The following is a 17,527-nucleotide window of genomic DNA, read 5'->3' as shown; positions in this document are numbered from 1 at the left end:
CACAGAAATGGACTAGAGTCATCCCAGAAATGAGAGCCACAGGACAAAAAGCAGCTGCACAGGTGCACAACTGTGAGGCAGGAGGTCCTGTTGGTTCACCTGGACCAAGCATATCCCGGGCTGGGGCTCTCTGTGGTCACATGATGCTGAGGGACAGTGCTAACATGGCAGTGTGATCGTGGAAAGAATTCACGTCCTTTCATGAACACCCCCTCTAGATCAGGCAGGGGCTAATGCTGGTGCAGAGGCCATGACACTGCTCTTAGAACTCACAGTCTCAGAGTGGAGATAAATAGGTAAGAAAAATTCTATTTCTATCTGCTGAATTCAAAACAAAACAACCCTCACCATGTAGGTATTGTAAACGGATGGTCCTGGAGATGGAGGTCTCCTTCTGCAGGGAAACCTAAAATAAGGGAGATGTTTGCGCTGAGTCTTAATGGGCAGTAATTCCTTTAGGGTTTGTGAAGACTGCAAACAGAAGGTGGATTTGGATTAAGTTATATGACATTTTACAGGCAGACAAGAATGTGAAAGAAGTTTTATGCAAAAGGGTAGTGTGGCAAAGTGATAGAGGTAAAAAGTGTGGTACATTGAAGAACTATACTAATAAAAAGGCAGATGAAAGATTTCTGAAAGCCCCAGAGACTACCCAAATCATGGTACTGGCCTGAAATTTTCTTATCAAATATGGTTTAAGATAATTGCCATTGACTAGGGTGTGTCAAACAGAGCTGTGATACAAATGTATTTTGTGGCAAAGCGATGAGCCCTGGTCGTTGGTGTTACTGAGGGCACAGAGTGTTGTACAGCTCATCACGCCCCACCGGCCGATCCCTGCAAAGGTTCACGTTCTTTCTGCGATACTACATTTTCTCGGACTTCACAAAGTTGCTCAACATTACCCCTCAAAATTGCTCGTGGAGAAAAAGAAGAAGTCTCATTTGTGAGAACTCAAATGTGTTCCTTTAATATGCACAGATCTGGAGATTTAAATACCATCCATCGATGTTTAATGCTCTTAAACGTGTTCCCTGTACATAAGAGGATCTGATCCATCTGACATTTCATGACCATTTGTTAATACTCAAGCGGTGTTTGCTATGGGCTTTAGAATTCACTGCCAAATACCCCTGCCTTTAGCCCCAAGCTGGAGTTATCACTGGAATGGGCAGAGTGAAGCCGATTGCATTTCTGATTCTCTTGCAGGTACAGCGTACTTACAACGCTTATTATTTTATTTTCAGCAATAAGTACCAATAATTACAAAGCAAACATGAAGGTTGAATATTTGGTTTGTAGATTTTCTAAAAATGTATGAATGTATTCGGTTCTAATCCCCAAACCAATATTTAGTATTTGTACTGATACAGACTGGCACAGTGAAAAGAAGGTGACCTTAAAATAGGGAATTCTGGGGTGGGGGGTGATGTGTTTGTGTGTACGTGTGAGTGTGAGAGAGTGTGGCCTTAGGACAGGAGAGAGATCCAGCTATTCAGTTCCTGTTCATGCACAGACCCCGCAGCGAGGATGCCCAGCACAGGGAACTACTGTAAGCTGGGAGCCATGCGCCCAGCAGATCCCCTGGAGGAGCAGGTTTCCATGGCACCAGTGGAACTGTATTAAATTCCTAAATCACAGAATTCGCTTCAGAAATTGCACGAGTCTAGGTAATTGTAAGAGACTCTAACACACGTTCCCTGAAAGTATTCAATACTTGAAAGAAGCATTCAGGCTCTGCCTTTGTTGTGAGGTTAGACACATCTGCTGACTGACATCTGGGACTCTGTGTCTGTCACTCAGCAAAGTCACCACTGCAAGTCAGTGCGGTTTGTTAGGTTTCAGACCATGATCACTGCAGCATCAGAAACAGTGATGCGCAGTCCAGAGAGCTCAGCTCGCTGCTGCAAAACCCTGCCCATGGGTGGGACTCCATCTCTACAGTGTACGTGCACGTGACTCCCAGACAGCAGGGATGCAACGGCAGGTATGGGGACAGAGGACGCAAGGGATTCCATTCATCCAGGGCGCAGTTTTCAGAATATGCACTCTGCTACTCAGAATCGTTGTACGACACACACTAAAACATCTGCGAGTACACTCTGGACAATAACCTTCTAGGACCACTGCTTGGAGAGGCTGGTCCTGCTGAGGCCCTGCCCTGAGGGATAAATGCGTTACTCGCGGGAAGTGCCGGTCCCCGTCCCGTGTGCTGGCCTGGGCTGCGTGATGTCAGGGCCGCGGGCTGGCGGCTTCTCTGTGCTTCAGACCGTGAGCTGGGCTCCCACACGGCTGGGCCGCCGTCTGCCTTCTCCAGTTACCAACGCGGGACGAGTTTGCGGGAAACCCTCGACCCAGGAGGAAACTGAGAATCCCCTGGCCCGTCCCTTTTTCTCCCTGGGTTTGGCTCATGGCAGCCCCAAGGCGACTTCTCCCTGTGAGAGGCGACTGGCATTCATTCAACCTGGCCACCACTCTGTGTTTTAGCGAAGTTTGGTAGATTTTATTCCTCCTAACTCAATTTTCGAGAAAGATTGTTAAAAGAGATTCTCTTTTCTATTTGGGACATCTAACTAAAGCATAATAACTAAAATATAGTAAATAAAAACAATACAGCTTTCGTTATATCTAAAGTAGCATAAACTTAAAGGCCAGTGATTTTCACAGAGGAGTCATTTTGCAAATGAGGTGAAACCGCAGACTCTTGTGACCCACTCACAGGTATGAAATCTCAATTTTTCTGAAATTTCATGGAATTCCTATTCCATTGTTCAATTCGTCTTAGCAGGCCAATTTGAATGATATTTTTTAATGGTATAGTGTGTGAAACAGACTCACCTGACTAGAACTGGAAAATACCCACCCCAGCATGGAATTTTTGATTCTGCTACTGATTCTCTCAAGAACAATTTTAAGCAGTTGGAGAATTACCCGTTCCATAGTAATGCCTGTCTTCAGCAGGGAGAAAATGGAGAATTAAAATGTAAAGTTCTAGGAATGTGGAAGTAGTAGAATTGGTTATTCACACTTAACTAAAAGAAAATTCAGCAGTTCCTTTAGGATATGTCTCTATATCTATCAATCAGTCTGTCCATTGAATTAAAAATCATATACAGTTACAGTTTTACGGCATTCTACCTGATTCTTTAGCTCCTTGCTAGCCAGAGCTCTCAGGCTCTGATTAGTGGCAGATTATTAAATTCACGGGTAGGATTGATGTAAAAATAAAATAGGCCACATGCTTTTCACTTAGATTTTCTGTCCGCACTTTAATGGAAGCATTTGTCAGGAAATTTGGCTTCCTTGATTTCCTAGGTGTGACGACACTGGCTACAGAATTGCCTGTAAAAAACATTTAGTGATCTTTGTTTAAGCTGAAGCCAAATGCTAATGAAAAAGAAACAAGCAAACAAAAGCACAAACACAAAACCTAGGGGCCTGGCATCACAGTGTCCGATCTATTGGATAATTACATTATTTTATTTAGTTGATATTTTGTTTTGAAATATGCAGGGCTGCCCTCATCCCAATTCTTTTTTTTTTCCAGTTAATAGAGTTACTTATCCTTCTTTACTGCTTTTTATACTCAGTAGAATAGTAATAATTAAATGCACCCAAAATTATGGAGATGTAGCACATGAAATATGTAAGGTCATAAACCGAAGAGGATAAAATGGGTGCCCTTCTGGGAAATGGATAATTTGGTCCAATAGCTCCATAGTCTTCATTTTAACTGAGACTCTAAAAATAAATCAAAGTTCTCAATACAGGGACCATTCTCTCACCTCCACCTGGCTAACAAACATGCACCCTTCAGGCCTTACATGTTGCCTCTTTCAGGGTGTCTGATGCCCAGCTGGGCTACATGTCCCTCTCCACTCCTCACCTCTTTTTAGTTTCAATGTACTTTTAATTTTTATTTATTTATTTTATAAAATGTTTATTTATTTATTTATTTTGGCTGAGTTGGGTCTTAGGACTGTTCATTACAGTGGGCTTCTCTCTAGTTGTGGCGCGAGGGCTTAGTTGCCCTGCGGCACGTGGGATCTTAGTTCCCTGACCCGGGATTGAACTGGTGTCACCTGTGTTGCAAGGCGTATTCTTAACCACTGGACCACCAGGGAAGTTTCCCTGTTCCTCACCTCTTTAGGGGCAAACACCCTGGGGCACTTTCTGTGTCAGACCTCCTGTCTCTTTTATGATTGTATCTTATTTTTCATTGAATTCCCAGCCCCAAGGACATTGCTGGCCCACAGCTAGTCAGCATTCAATTATTACCAATAAAGGAAAGCCACCTAGGAGACAGTGGATTTGGAAATGCTCTGAAAATGTAAAGGGCAACACGGTCCATTGTGAAGTTACTTTATTTCTATTCACTTCATCAACTGTTTAATGAGTGACTAATACGTGTTAGACACTCAGCAGATGCCTGAACATAGTTACAAAGATAGAGAAGTGCTTTCTACATAGTGTGTCTATAACAAAACTGGGGCTACATTAAAAAAAATTCACAAAGGACATATCCCAGTATTATCATAGGATAACAGAATCTTAAATTTGAAATAGAGCTCAGAGTACATTGAACTCAAATTCCACCTCATACAGTTTTTCCCTTCTACAACATTTCGACATGTTACTGTTGAAATTTTGGTTAAATACTGTAAGTGGAATATTCTATATTTGTGAATAGCCCGTAATTGGTCTAAGGCTTTGAATGTTTTAAAGAGGAACTCACCTGAGGGCTGGAAAGTTATACGAGTGACAAACAGATTGTTCTCTACCAGCTTCAGATCCAGAAGTCACATCGTCCACGTTTACTTAAAATAGGAAGTGAAGTTTGAGGTGAAGCTGTCAGTTCTTCTTTCAGGCACTGAGCTGAAAGGGAGTGTTTTTGAAAGACATCCCCGATTTTCCTTAGGTCTTTAAGGCCAGTTCCTCCCAGAACTGAAGTGACCACGTGTCAGAGAAGAGTTGCTGTTGGAAGCCTTTGTTTCCACACAAGCCTGTCAGCCTTGCCATCTGGTTTCTGGAGTGTACAGATATCTCCTTGCCGTTAGGAGTGCTCATTTGCCAGGCTTTCAACAGAGAATGCAGCTTTGAACCATGTGCTCCTACTGAAAACTTAGATGAAAAAAATATGATTGAGGTTTAAAAGTGAGCCTAGCCAGTCGTGTTTGTCCCAGTCAAGAGTGAGGCTGTGCAGATCACGGAGAGGGATGGCACTTTCTGTCGCAATATAGCATCTCGGTCACCCTGAGCCCGGGCCCCTCCTCCTGGAGTGCTGATGGGCTTCAGAATACCCCCAAATGCCTGACATTCTCTAGAGTAACAGCCAGGAGTCAGGTGGCCACACTTCCTTTGAGGATTGGAGTGTGTTATTTTGGTGTGTGCTTCTAGAAATTTCATCTTTTCCTTCTCGCCTTGGAAGTGGCTGGATCCCTGCAGTAAGCCCGCGCGTGGCGGCTCTGGCTCCTTTCTTGTCTCGGGGATGTGAGTGGGGCTCCACGTCTCTACCTAACAGAGATGGCCGTGCAAAGCCCAGCCTCTGGGAAGGAGCCCGCATCCATGTTCAGGATAACAGCCTCAGAAGCTCTCCCTTCAACCCCCGGAGAACATTCAGCCTCCTCCCAGTTCCCTGCTTGTGTCACGCCTGGTGTGGGGGGAGGCGATCTGGCTTCTGGTCAGAATCATCTTTATTGATCTGGATCTGGCTGAGTGGAAAAGCTGCAGAGGTGACAAGAGATCAAGCGAATCGAGCACAACTTGACCCGACCTCTTAGAAATGTTGGGGCAGAGATTCTGCTCAAAGAGGGAGGGACACCCATCACCGATTCAGTTTTCTCCCTCTGTCCTCTGCAAGGTCATCCTGCTGATAACAGATCTAGTTCAAACCTAGGATAACACCATGCAGCTGCATTGCCTTAAACAGAAATAGAGGGTACTGCTGTGAATTCTTCCAGAACGGTGGCATTAACCCTGAGTGTCCTATGACAGTAGTTTGGCCATGCTCTCAGCTCTGGGGTTGCTGTACTCTGAGTAAAGCACTGGCAGCTGGGTGCTCTATTCGGGGCGGTAGTGGCCAGGGGAAATCCACCCCAAAACGCCCTGCAGCTGCTCCAGCCTAAGGAGCGAGTTTTGGCGGACAATTTAGGAACTCTCCTTGTCTATCCGAAACCCCTGTGTCACTCACATCCTGTTCATGGCAGTTACTGCTAATGCTCCATAGTTTGTTAACAAGATACTCTTTCCATGTACGTGAGGAAGGGAGAGGTGGGGTGGGGGAGGGACAGAGGGGATGACGGATGGAGGGGAAGGAAAGAAAGTGGAAGGAGAGCGAAAGAGAAGGGAATCCCGCCTTTCCTAGTTTTCCCCGGACCACACAGCACCTTCCTACTGTTACAGAGAAAGAATATTCATGGCGTTCCTTAAAGATAATGAGGCAGACTTCATTTAGGACCCTAGCGGTTGGTGTAGGGACCAGGGTGATGGGATTTCACAAAGATATGGCTCAACTCCAGATTCCTTGTGGGCCCGTGGGGGTCACAGCCAAGGGGCAGGGAGGGGGCACGGGTGGGACATTCCTGAGAGGGAACCTCAGGGCTTGGAGGGGTTCTGGCTGAACCCACCTACCAGTGGCAGGTGCCGTGAGAAACTGGATCAGATGTTGAGACTGGAGGGTTCTTGCAGGCTGACTTAGCAGGGTGCTTGCTAAAGTCGGCTTTTACAAGTAGGTGCACAGGTGGGCCTGGGAGGAGTGTCAGGACCCGGATTAAAGCTTTGTCAGGCAAAGAACCTTTGTCACTCCCCAGCCTTCAACTCACGAAGGACTGAAAATTCCTCCAGCTTCCTTCCCCACTTGGAAGCCCTCTGGTCCTGAAGCTTATCCGACACCCTGTTTGCCTGCGACCTCACATATCAGAGTCCTCACATCAGTACTATTTTCCTCCCCTGAAGTGTTGATGTTCACCCCAATTTCGTTTTGGGGCCCTTTCTTTCCTTGCTGTACATACTTTTCATGGGCGAGCTCAGCCACCTGTTGGGTTCAGCCTCCATCTGTAATCTAGCTTTTCCTAAATCTCTGTCTGCAGGGTGTCCCTCCCCTGAGCTCTGGACTTCTGTGTTCAACTGAGGATGTGACAGTTTCCCCTAGACATCAGTTCAAACATAACTCAAATGGACATTTTCTGAAATTGAACTTATTTTCTGATATCAATCCTTCCTTTGGAATTTCACAGGTAGTTCAGGAATCTAGTCTCTCACTGGAGATCCTTCCATCCTTTTCTTTGCTACCCATTTTCAGTAGGGTTACAGAACTTATATTAATTCCAAGTGCCTCTTCCTTTCTTTTGGCTTTTATTTGGAAATAGAATAAATAGATAAATAACATAAAATATCAATAAGAAAAATAAGTAAAAGAAATAAATGGAGAAACCATAACTGGGGAAATACCTTTTAACAATTTTATATTTGAACTATTACTTATGTTACCCACAATTGTTGAGAAAAATTAATGAGTTGAAGAAAACTCTATCAAATAAAAAATATATAAATGGAAAAAATTCCAAAAATGTTTGCATTCAATTCTGTCAGTCACTTGACAATAAAGATAAACTAATTTTGAATGTAGTACTTTTATTATTTTAGATTTTTTTATTGGAGTATACTTGATTTACAGTGGTGTGTTAATTTTTCCTGTACAGCATAGTGACCCAGTTATACATATACATATATATCCTTTTGTATATTCTTTTCCATTCTGATTTATCCCAGGATGTTGAATAGAGTTCCCCATGCCATACCATAGGACTCTGTTGTTTCTCCACGAATGTGGTACTTTTATAGAAGACAAGCTCTCCAGCATGTTTTTGTTGGTTTTGCTTGCTTTTCAGCTGGCCACTGTGGCTCCCCGGATCCCATCGTGAACGGCCACATCAGCGGCGATGGCTTCAGTTACAGGGACACCGTGGTTTATCAGTGCAACCCCGGTTTCCGGCTCGTGGGGACTTCCGTCCGGATATGCTTGCAAGACCACAAGTGGTCCGGACACACCCCAGTCTGTGTCCGTAAGTACAGCCTGTGAACTAAGTCGGCGGGTGCTTCCCTTCGTGGTGTTTTCTTTTGTCATTAGGTCGTAACACAGACACGTTTAAGCTCAGAGAAAGGATGGAGAGCTGTCGGAAGAGAGAGAACGTGGGCGCTCCTCCCTGTCCGTCTTTGGTCCTTCTCCTGTTCCATGTCCTTCTGGCGCCTCCTCCAGGCTCCCTCCACATTGAATTTGCTCACCAGCTCATCTCAGATGGGTCCCAGGATGAGGGATGTCAGGCATTCATTCCCCCGTTGTCCCAGGACAACAAGGTGGAAACAGCATCCCACCAGAGGAGGATAGAGGTGCTGGGTCCGAGTCTGCAGGTTGGCTTTGCAGGGCCCCCACGGTAGCCACCCGCCAAGCTTCTGTGTTGTTTTGTGTTCTTGTCATTGCTTCATCAAGAACGCAGAGAGTTTGTACGCAGTCCTCCCTTTAATAAAGAGGTGAAATTGTATGTAACCGTTGTCCTCAAACTTTATAACTTGAGAGACAAATGCTGACTCCTATTTTTAGAAGATTGTACCCTTATGCAAATTTCCTTTTAAACCAATTTTTTTTCCTAATATGTTCTTTATTTTCTTAAACAAAGGGATTGTTGATGTAAGTTTAGGACAGTGACAAGTGTTCTCTGTGATAGTGCTGTGGTAACTGTACACAGTTCAAGGGTGAAAGCTTTACTTAGAAGAAAAAATTGTTGACAAGATAAATGAGAAGGAAAACAGCAGTTTTACAACTGTAATGTGTTTCTTTTGAAAGGGCCAGTGAAGGATATGTTCATGATTTATATTGCTGTTATTGTGGACATGACATAATGAGGGTTGGCTATGTTCCAAAGGACCATACAATAGGGAATGTCAAAGAAAATATGATTTGAGCATGTACTCTTATTTTTCCTAATTTCATGATGTTTAAATTGATATTGGATTAATTTATACATACACAATTTAAATTATCATCCAAGTCCCTATAATGTTTCAAGATGAGAGTTCCACAAAATTAGCTGGTGTGTTCTAAGGGGAAAATATTCAGAACTCATGATTAATACAAAAATTTAGCATCTCTTGTTTTTCACTGCTTTATTTTAAAATTACCTGATATTCTATCATGATGTAAGAAATAATAATGATGATGATGAAGAAAGTACATTTGCCAGGCGCTAGTTATTTTCCACGATTATAATAAAAACCTGTGGGTTCAGCCCGTGATTCTTTCTCTCAATATTCCCTTCCAAATATAAACACAATCTGCAACATATCTGATTAGCTGTCAACCCCTTAATTCATACATTTAACATACCTGTACATGTATTAATAAAGAATGCCAGGTGAGAGTGATGACTTGTTAATGTGGACCTGTCTTCCTCCGTAGCCATCACCTGTGGCCACCCGGGGAACCCTGCCCACGGCTTCACTAACGGCAGCGAGTTCAACCTGAACGATGTCGTGAACTTCACCTGCAACACCGGCTACTTGTTGCAGGGCGCATCTCGAGCCCAGTGTAGGAGCAACGGCCAGTGGAGCAGCCCTCTGCCCACATGCCGAGGTAGGAGAGCTTCCGGGGTTAGTGAGGGCTGAATCATAACACCCAGGAGCCTGTCTGCATGCATAGAGGGTGAAGCTTCCCCTCCAGGGTCAGGGCTTCTGCAAGCGCCTTTTGTTGTGGTGGGGAAACATTTCTGAGTATAACGCGCAAATCGCTCCATGGCCTCTTTTTTGCTATTGGCCAGATATTCAATCAAAAAACCCTGGGATTCTCTACTTCAAAGACTACTCGTCTTCCGTTTGTCTTTCTCTCCATTTATGTACTCATTTATTTCTGCCACATATATTCCACATCTTTGGTCCCTAAGCTTCTAGCCTTATGGATATACTTGAGAAGTTCTTATTGCTTTTAAATCTCAAGTTTTAGAAATCCACTTCTTTAAAAATCGACACACAGATCCGGACTAACACCTAAATTTCCAAGGGAATGCTGCTTTGTAGTTTTTGTATTTCTAGATGTTTGAGCTCATGCTGTTTAAGGTTTTGCTTCAAATACTTTCTCTTAAAACATCTCCTTCAAATATTTTCCATTAAAACATCTATCTTACTGAAGACGCATGCATGTCCTTCCATGTGAAGGTGAAGTTTTTTGTTGTTTTGTTTTGGTTTGGATTTTTTGGTAATAATATGGTATTCAAGGCAGACACTTACGGAGGTCCCTTGCTCTGACAATCACCCACCTTCCCACTGGGCTCCAAGGGAGCTGTATTCAAATGCAACAATAGCAGAATGGGAATCCAGGCAAGTTTTAAATAGTAGTTATGTGAAATTGGCTACAAACTGTCGAGTCTGGCACGCGTCTATATCAGAGTGCTTGGCTTAAGCTCAAAGACAAAGTAAAGCCTCCTAATTCCACTTCCCTCTAAAACTCCCTTTTCAATGTTGGAAAGTCTTGCTGTGAAGAGCAGAGACCCCAGGTTCCCTGTTCTCACTGTCCCCAGAAAGCAGGCTTCGGGTGTGTCCTGTTTGGGGGGGATGGAGTATCTCACAGAGACGCCCCTGGTTTCTTGTTCCAAAGCTCCAGCTGGTCTCCTGACAATGTGGGGCTCTGGTCAGCTTGGACATTGACAAGTTCATCGTGTAGTTTATATATTATTATTATAATTGTATTAGTCAGGGCCATGGAACGGGGTGACCGGGGTTAGGGGACATCTTGGAATGTGTGAGCCAGGGCAGGAAGCTGGCTCCTAAATGACCTCTAGCCCCTCTGCCTTCCACATGGGGACACCTTGGCAAACCCTAAATGCTTACTGAGCATCGTGATGCACGTGGCTGTGATGAGCAGGGTGACTCAGCCTCACCCTCACCTCTCACAGGGAAACGTGGGGCCCATGTTTCTGCCTGGAGCCCTGAGCATGTTGACAGCAGTGGAAAGGCTTAGCTGTAGGTGTCTGCCACTTGGTAAGGCAGCTGCAAAGATTTAGGAAAAGATTAAACACCTTTAATCAAACTGTTTTCTCTGTTGTCTACAACAAGGAAAAAACAGCACAACTGAAAGAATGGTTACAAATGAAGGCCCTTAAATTTGGGTTCAGTTTATCTTCACACAGGGTTACGGCCTAACTGTGCCTTTGATGCCTTAGATGTATGAGAACCATCTATACCCATTCCCCCCAAACCCTTCTCCTCAACTTAATTTAACATTTATTAAGCACCTACTGTGTTCCGAATGCTGGCTGCACACTGTCAGTACAGAGATGGGTGTAGTACTTAATACTTTAAGTAGATACCAATCCGGGGGCTAATTAGGGGGGAGAAGGTCCCCACAGCTGCTGAGACTTTGTCCACTGGACACAGTACCTTCTGGCTAAATGAAAGATTGAGTAAGTTCAAAACAGCAGGCTTTTAATTATCAAAACTTTTTTTGTTTCTGTACTTCACTTTTCTCTAACTTATGCCAAAAAGAGAGAGAGAAGAAATTAAATGCCTATCATTTATTAATGGTTTTTGGTGTTTTACAATAGATACTAGGTTCTTTAGATATCTATGGCACAGTTTAAAGAATGCTAGAATGTGTTTTAAAGTCTTCAGTATTGATTTTGACTTTTCTTACCTTCCTCCCTTTTCTTGAAAAATAGGAATGGTCTTATTTTTTTAGTAGACGTTATTATTATTATTTTTTTTTGCGGTACGCGGGCCTCTCACTGTTGTGGCCTCTCCCGTTGCGGAGCACAGGCTCCGGACGCGCAGGCTCAGCGGCCATGGCTCATGGGCCCAGCCGCTCCGCAGCATGTGGGATCTTCCCGGACCAGGGCACGAACCCGTGTCCCCTGCATCGGCAGGCGGACTCTCAACCACTGCGCTACCAGGGAAGCCCCAGTAGACGTTATTTTTTAGAGCAGTTTAGGTTCATGACAAAGTTGGGCTGAAGGTACAGAGATTTCCCATAAACCCCCTGCCCCCACCCATGCACAGCCCCACCTCACCCCCCAATGTCACCACCCCCACCAGATGGTGCATTTGTTATCATTGATGAACCTGAATGGACACGTCATCTCATCCAGAGTCCGCAGGTGACATGAGGGTTCACTCTTGGTGTTAGACGGTCTGTATGTTTGGACTGGTGCACAATGAGTGACACGTATCCACCACCGCCATGTCTTGCAGGGTGTTTTCACGGCCCTAAAGTTTCTCTGTGCTCCACTTTCTCATCCCTTCTCCTGCCCCCAGCCCCTGGCAACCCCTGATCGTTCTCCTGTCTCCATAGTTCTGCCTCTTCCACAGTGTCATACAGTTGGAATCACACAGTATATAACCATTTCAGATTGGCTTTTTTCATTTAGTAAATGCATTTAAGTTTCCTCTGTGTTTTTTAATGGTTTGATAGCTCATTTCTTTTCAGTGATGAATAATATTCCATCATCTCGATGGACCACAGTTTATCCATTCACATACTGAGGGACATCTGGGTTGCTTCCAAGTTTTGGCAACTATGAATAAAGCTGCTGTATTCATTCCAGTGCAGGTTTTTGTGTGGATATAAGTTGTTAACTCCTTTGGGTAAATACTAAGGAGCATGATTGCTGGATTGTATGGTAAGAGTATGTTTATTTTTGTAAGAAACCCAAACTGTCCTCCAAAGTGGCTGCACCATTTTGCATTCCCCCCAGCAATGATGAGAGTTCCTGTTGCTCCACACCCTCGCCAGTGTTTGGTGTTGTCAGTGCTCTGGATTTTGGCCATTCTAATAGGTGTATAGTGGAATCTCATTATTGTTTTAATTTGCATTTCCCTGATGACATATGATGTGGAGCATCTTTTCATAGGATTATTTGCCATCAGTAGGTCTTATTTGCTGAGGTGTCAGTTAAGGTCTTTGACCCATTTTTAGTTGGGTTGTTTGTCTTCTTATTGTTGAGTTTTAAGAGTTTTTTTTTAGGGCTTCCCAGGTGGCACAGTGGTTGAGAGTCTGCCTGCCGGTGCAGGGGACATGGGTTCGAGCCCTGGTCTGGGAGGATCCCACATGCTGCGGAGTGGCTGGGCCCGTGAGCCATGGCTGCTGAGCCTGTGTGTCCGGAGCCTGTGCTCCGCAACAAGAGAGGCCGCAACAGTGAGAGGCCTGCGTACCGCAAAAAAAAAAAAAGTTTTTTTTTAATGTTTCAGATTACTGTCCTTTATCAGTTATGTCTTTTATAATCTTTTAACCTGTGGCTTGTCTTCTCCTTCTCTTGACACTGCCTTTGGAAGAGCAGAACTTTAAAATTAGTACTTAATTTTAAAAGCTGACACTTCAAAAACGTCTGATGAAGGAGGAGATGACTGACAAACAGTCGTCCAAGTGCTGAGGGGATTGGAAATCACCCCCTCATCTCCCGGGTACCTCCTGCTCACGTTTCTGTTATTTTCTATTGCTCTGTTTTGCTTCATTTATGAACTAAGAGATACAATCTAGTGCACAGAATTTACATGCATATTATTCGACCAGGAAAAGCATGAATTCAAAGAGATCAGACTTATAAGGACAGTGAAGCATCAGAAAAAAATGGTGTGAAACTCAAAAAGTTAAAGTTAACAAAAATAGCTACTCTATTCATAAAACTTCCAGGGATTCTTCAACATGTGTACTGCAGTATGGCCTGATTCTTACCTTATGTGGTTCCTTGAATAAACCCCCAGATGGTTCAGGGTGTTGTGTCTCATGTCAGCATCCTGTTGTGCTTGATTTCTTTTCCCAAATACTTGATGTGATTCTCAGATGTCTAATCTGCGGAGGTCAATGAGTTGTGGAATCCTGAGTAGTCCTACAGCATCTGGTTAATGATGCAAAAGAGAAACTCCACCAGGACTTTGGAATGAATTCCCAGTAAATCTGTGCTAAAGTGAGGCTGACTGAGACACAGATTTCCACAAAGTCTCTTCACCCTGGACTCACCTTTTATCCCCAGACTCAGCCCTTCCCAGGGAAAAGCTCTGGCCATGCCAGCTGTGTTTGTGATAAATCAGAACCCTCCAATCCAGGAAGCAACTCATCCCCTGCTTCTATCTTTACAAACAGGATCAGGATAATAAATAAATAAAAGAAGGGATCCTTTTTGCTAGTAGTCATATCTTTCTGGAATAAATAAATTATATGGATGTAGATTTCATAAAAAAGAATGAAAACAAATGTCTTCACATTTATTTTAAGAATCAGATTATGCCTACTGTTCCAGAGGCCCCCGTTTCTATAGAAGAGCTTTCTGAGTCTTTGTCGCCTAAATTCAAATATGTGTCAACATGAGCTTAAAAGTTCAGTCAGTTCAAGGAGAAATAAATGAGATATACCAAGTCTGGCAGTTTTAGGATGAGTCACTTAATATTTTCTTTCCTTGTGTAATAATTTTTGTGTTACATGCAAATGTTTGGAGGTTTTATTTTTTCTTTCTTATCTACAGTTTTGTGGGATTGGCCATTTAAACTCAGAGAATTAAAATATATGTCCTTTGCTATTACAGACACGAGTATAAAGAAAATTAAGAAAATATGGGGTGAGTGAGGGTTCTGTTCTGGTTAGAGAGGAATAAAAAAGGAAACAAAAAAAACTCACTCAACTTGCATCACTAAATCCAGGGTCTTGTAGTGAATCCTCAAGTTCACTGGAGAATATCAGTTTTCTTCTATGAACAGTCAAAGAAATACTACCTTCCTCTTAGGTTCCCATGAGTTCTAAGTAAGCCAGTGCACGTGAAATGCTTAGCAAAGTGCCTGGTGCATAGTAGGTGCTCAGTCTCCCTGCCCCCACTCCCACCCATCTCTGAAATGTAACTAGAATCAACTATAATCAATCAGAACCTTCTTTATCAAACCCGAATGTCTCATTACACCTAAAACCAATTTCTTTATTCTTATCAGTTAGTGATAAAAGAGGAAAGGTAACTTTCATATGTTTGAAAAATAGTCATCATAAGTTGCTTTTGGTGACCGGTAATCCTACATTTAAATTTTGATTCATCCAAGTAAACACGTTGGAAATGTTTATTCTGTGTGATACACTGAATAGTCACCTCACCTTTGATTCTCCTCTCAACTTTGCATAATCCCTTCTATTGAAAAATTTAAAAAACACATATTACACAGAACCCTAATCAATTATGAATGCCTTTAAAAAAATTTATTGAACTAATTCTTACCCATTTTTCCCACTGCCAAAGAATTTAAACTGGCTATATTTCCTTTACAAAGCATCATTTTCTTACTTTCCTGCTTATGATCAGGTTTTTAATGAGCCATAAAAGAAAACAAGAAAGAAGCAAGAAACAGGAGTAGACACAGCAAAATAAATGTAAACACAGGCTTAAGCAAAAAAACAAAAACAAAAACAAAAACACATTAGGAAGATATGGGGATAGTTCCTTCCTCCCTCCCTCCCTCCCTCCCTTCCTTTTCTCATAAAGCCCTAAGGCCACAGAAGGAGTTGCAGAAGTCATCAGGTAGTCAGGAGCTCTGACCCTTACCTAGTTCTGGTGTGACCACTTTCGTGACCTTGGGTATGTTACTGATCAGTATATGAATGTCTTCTTTACCCTCCAACATACACAAATGTCCCCTGGAACACATTTTGTGCCTTCATGACTCCACACAGGCTATGTGCATATGATATCAATATTTCTCATTCTCTCCAGCTGAGGAAATTCCGTTCTCTGTCAGGTTTTAACACCTGAACATCAAGGCCAAGTCTCAGCGCTTGGCGTGTTGAGGGGTGATACTAAGATGAGGGGAGACTTCCACAATGGGTCTCTCACCAGTTTCTCTCTGATGCTCTGCCCTACTAGACATCATGTCTCCAACTAAAAAAGTAAAATAGTTCCAGCAGGTGTGACCTGGTCTGACTTATCTTCACACTGTCAACTTTACTGGTCATTTCAGGCACCACAAGATGATTTAAGTAATTTGACCCCTCCTTCTGCTTTGCTGACAGCTCACCTCTGTCCATCATATGAAGTCTCAGTCCACCAGATTCCAGATAGGAATTGTGCACAAAATAGGTGAAAGAACAGAGATGGGAGAGCAGTGCGTGGATAGACTGGGTACTGATGAGCTGTCCAGGCCAGCAGCCTGCCCTCCATATGGTAAAGCACACTCGTGTGCAGCAAAGACATGGAATGTTTCAGAGTTCTGTTGTGGACAAATAAGTTAAAATCTTCCTGCCTTATTTTTTTTTCCCCAAGCTGGCAGATACAGCTGAATCTCCTAGTGGAACCAATAAAATAAAGAGGAAGGGATATAATAGATGTTTCTGACTGCAATTATGCAGGACTATATTCTGTAGCACTAATTCCACAGGATGGGACTGAGAACAGCGTGAGCAGGTTTAGAGTGTTTGTAGACATCTCTTCCAGCATCAAGAGCAATTTGGTTTCCGTCTTGGAGCTCATGGAATCTGACTTTGTCAAGCATTTTTATTGCCTGGTTTTTTAAGGATGCTGAAGTAGGTGAAAAGGTGGGGAGGAGCCTGGGACTCAGCACTTCTTCCAGGCAATTCTAATGCAGCGTAAAATCCCAGAGTCGGGCTTCCCTGGTGGCGCAGTGGTTGAGAGTCCGCCTGCCGATGCAGGGGACACGGGTTCGTGCCCCGGTTCGGGAAGATCCCACATGCCGCGGAGCGGCTGGGCCCGTGAGCCATGGCCGCTGAGCCTGCGCGTCCGGAGCCTGTGCTCTGCAACGGGAGAGGCCACAGCAGTGAGAGGCCCGCGTACCGGAAAACAAAAACAAAAACAAAAAAAATCCCAGAGTGGTCGTCAGTATCGTCCATAACGAGGATGTCCGTGTCTCCCACACACGGTGCCGCGGGCAAGAGTGGCCCCCAAGGAGAATTCTGCTTCGAGGTTTCAGAGCGCTTGGGCATGAAACTCGTGAATTCTGAGCAGCTCTCCTCCCGACATGGTGGGGCTCAGAGAGCCCTGCTCTCCTCGGCCGGCAAAGGGGGGATGCAGGCAGACCTCACCGTTACCTGAGCGGTAACTGCTTCTCTTTTCTTTCTCTTCTTGCCTCCAGCCCCACCCTTCTCTTGACCCCAAACACATAATGGCACTTGCTTTGTGCACTTCGTCTTTTTCACCCACCCCACAATCAGGCTGCATTCAGGAAAGCTGGGCCCGAATATAAAACTATGAATTAAAGAAAGGAGGAGCCCAGTGGGGAGTGCGGAGCCCCGGGGCGCATGAGGCATGGGCCGGGCGCCCTGGCGCAGGAAGGCTCGGCACCTCCACGTGGGTCGCCTAAGTGGTGTCCTTTCCTCTCACTGCAGAGAGTCTACTGTGGTTTGGGGACCGTGCTCTAAGTGCGATGTAAGCGCAAACTCGACACCATAGCGTCTTTGGCCTTCGGGCCAAGGCAACACCTTCCTGCTTTTGAAGGTCAGACACAAGGGAGCTGTTTCTGTCTCCTGGGCTTGACATGCAACTCCAAGTGCCCAATGGGC

The 17,527-nt window shown here is 44.1% G+C and overlaps 1 protein-coding gene across 1 annotated transcript in view; it reads left to right on the top strand.

Annotated features, from left to right (window-relative positions):
- Window positions 1-17,527, top strand: part of CSMD1 (CUB and Sushi multiple domains 1) — a gene marked incomplete at its 3' end in the record, with an annotated part of 1,679,169 nt that overhangs the window by 1,625,712 nt on the left and 35,930 nt on the right. The window contains exons 60-61 of the mRNA XM_079726547.1: window positions 7,890-8,063; window positions 9,455-9,628. Of these exons, the coding sequence (XP_079582673.1) occupies window positions 7,890-8,063; window positions 9,455-9,628 (348 nt within the window). The remainder of the gene's footprint in view (window positions 1-7,889; window positions 8,064-9,454; window positions 9,629-17,527) is intronic.

This window comes from Hyperoodon ampullatus (assembly GCF_949752795.1).
Source record: "Hyperoodon ampullatus genome assembly, chromosome: 20".
NCBI lineage: Eukaryota > Metazoa > Chordata > Mammalia > Artiodactyla > Ziphiidae > Hyperoodon > Hyperoodon ampullatus.
This window is presented reverse-complemented; position numbering and strand designations above follow the sequence as displayed.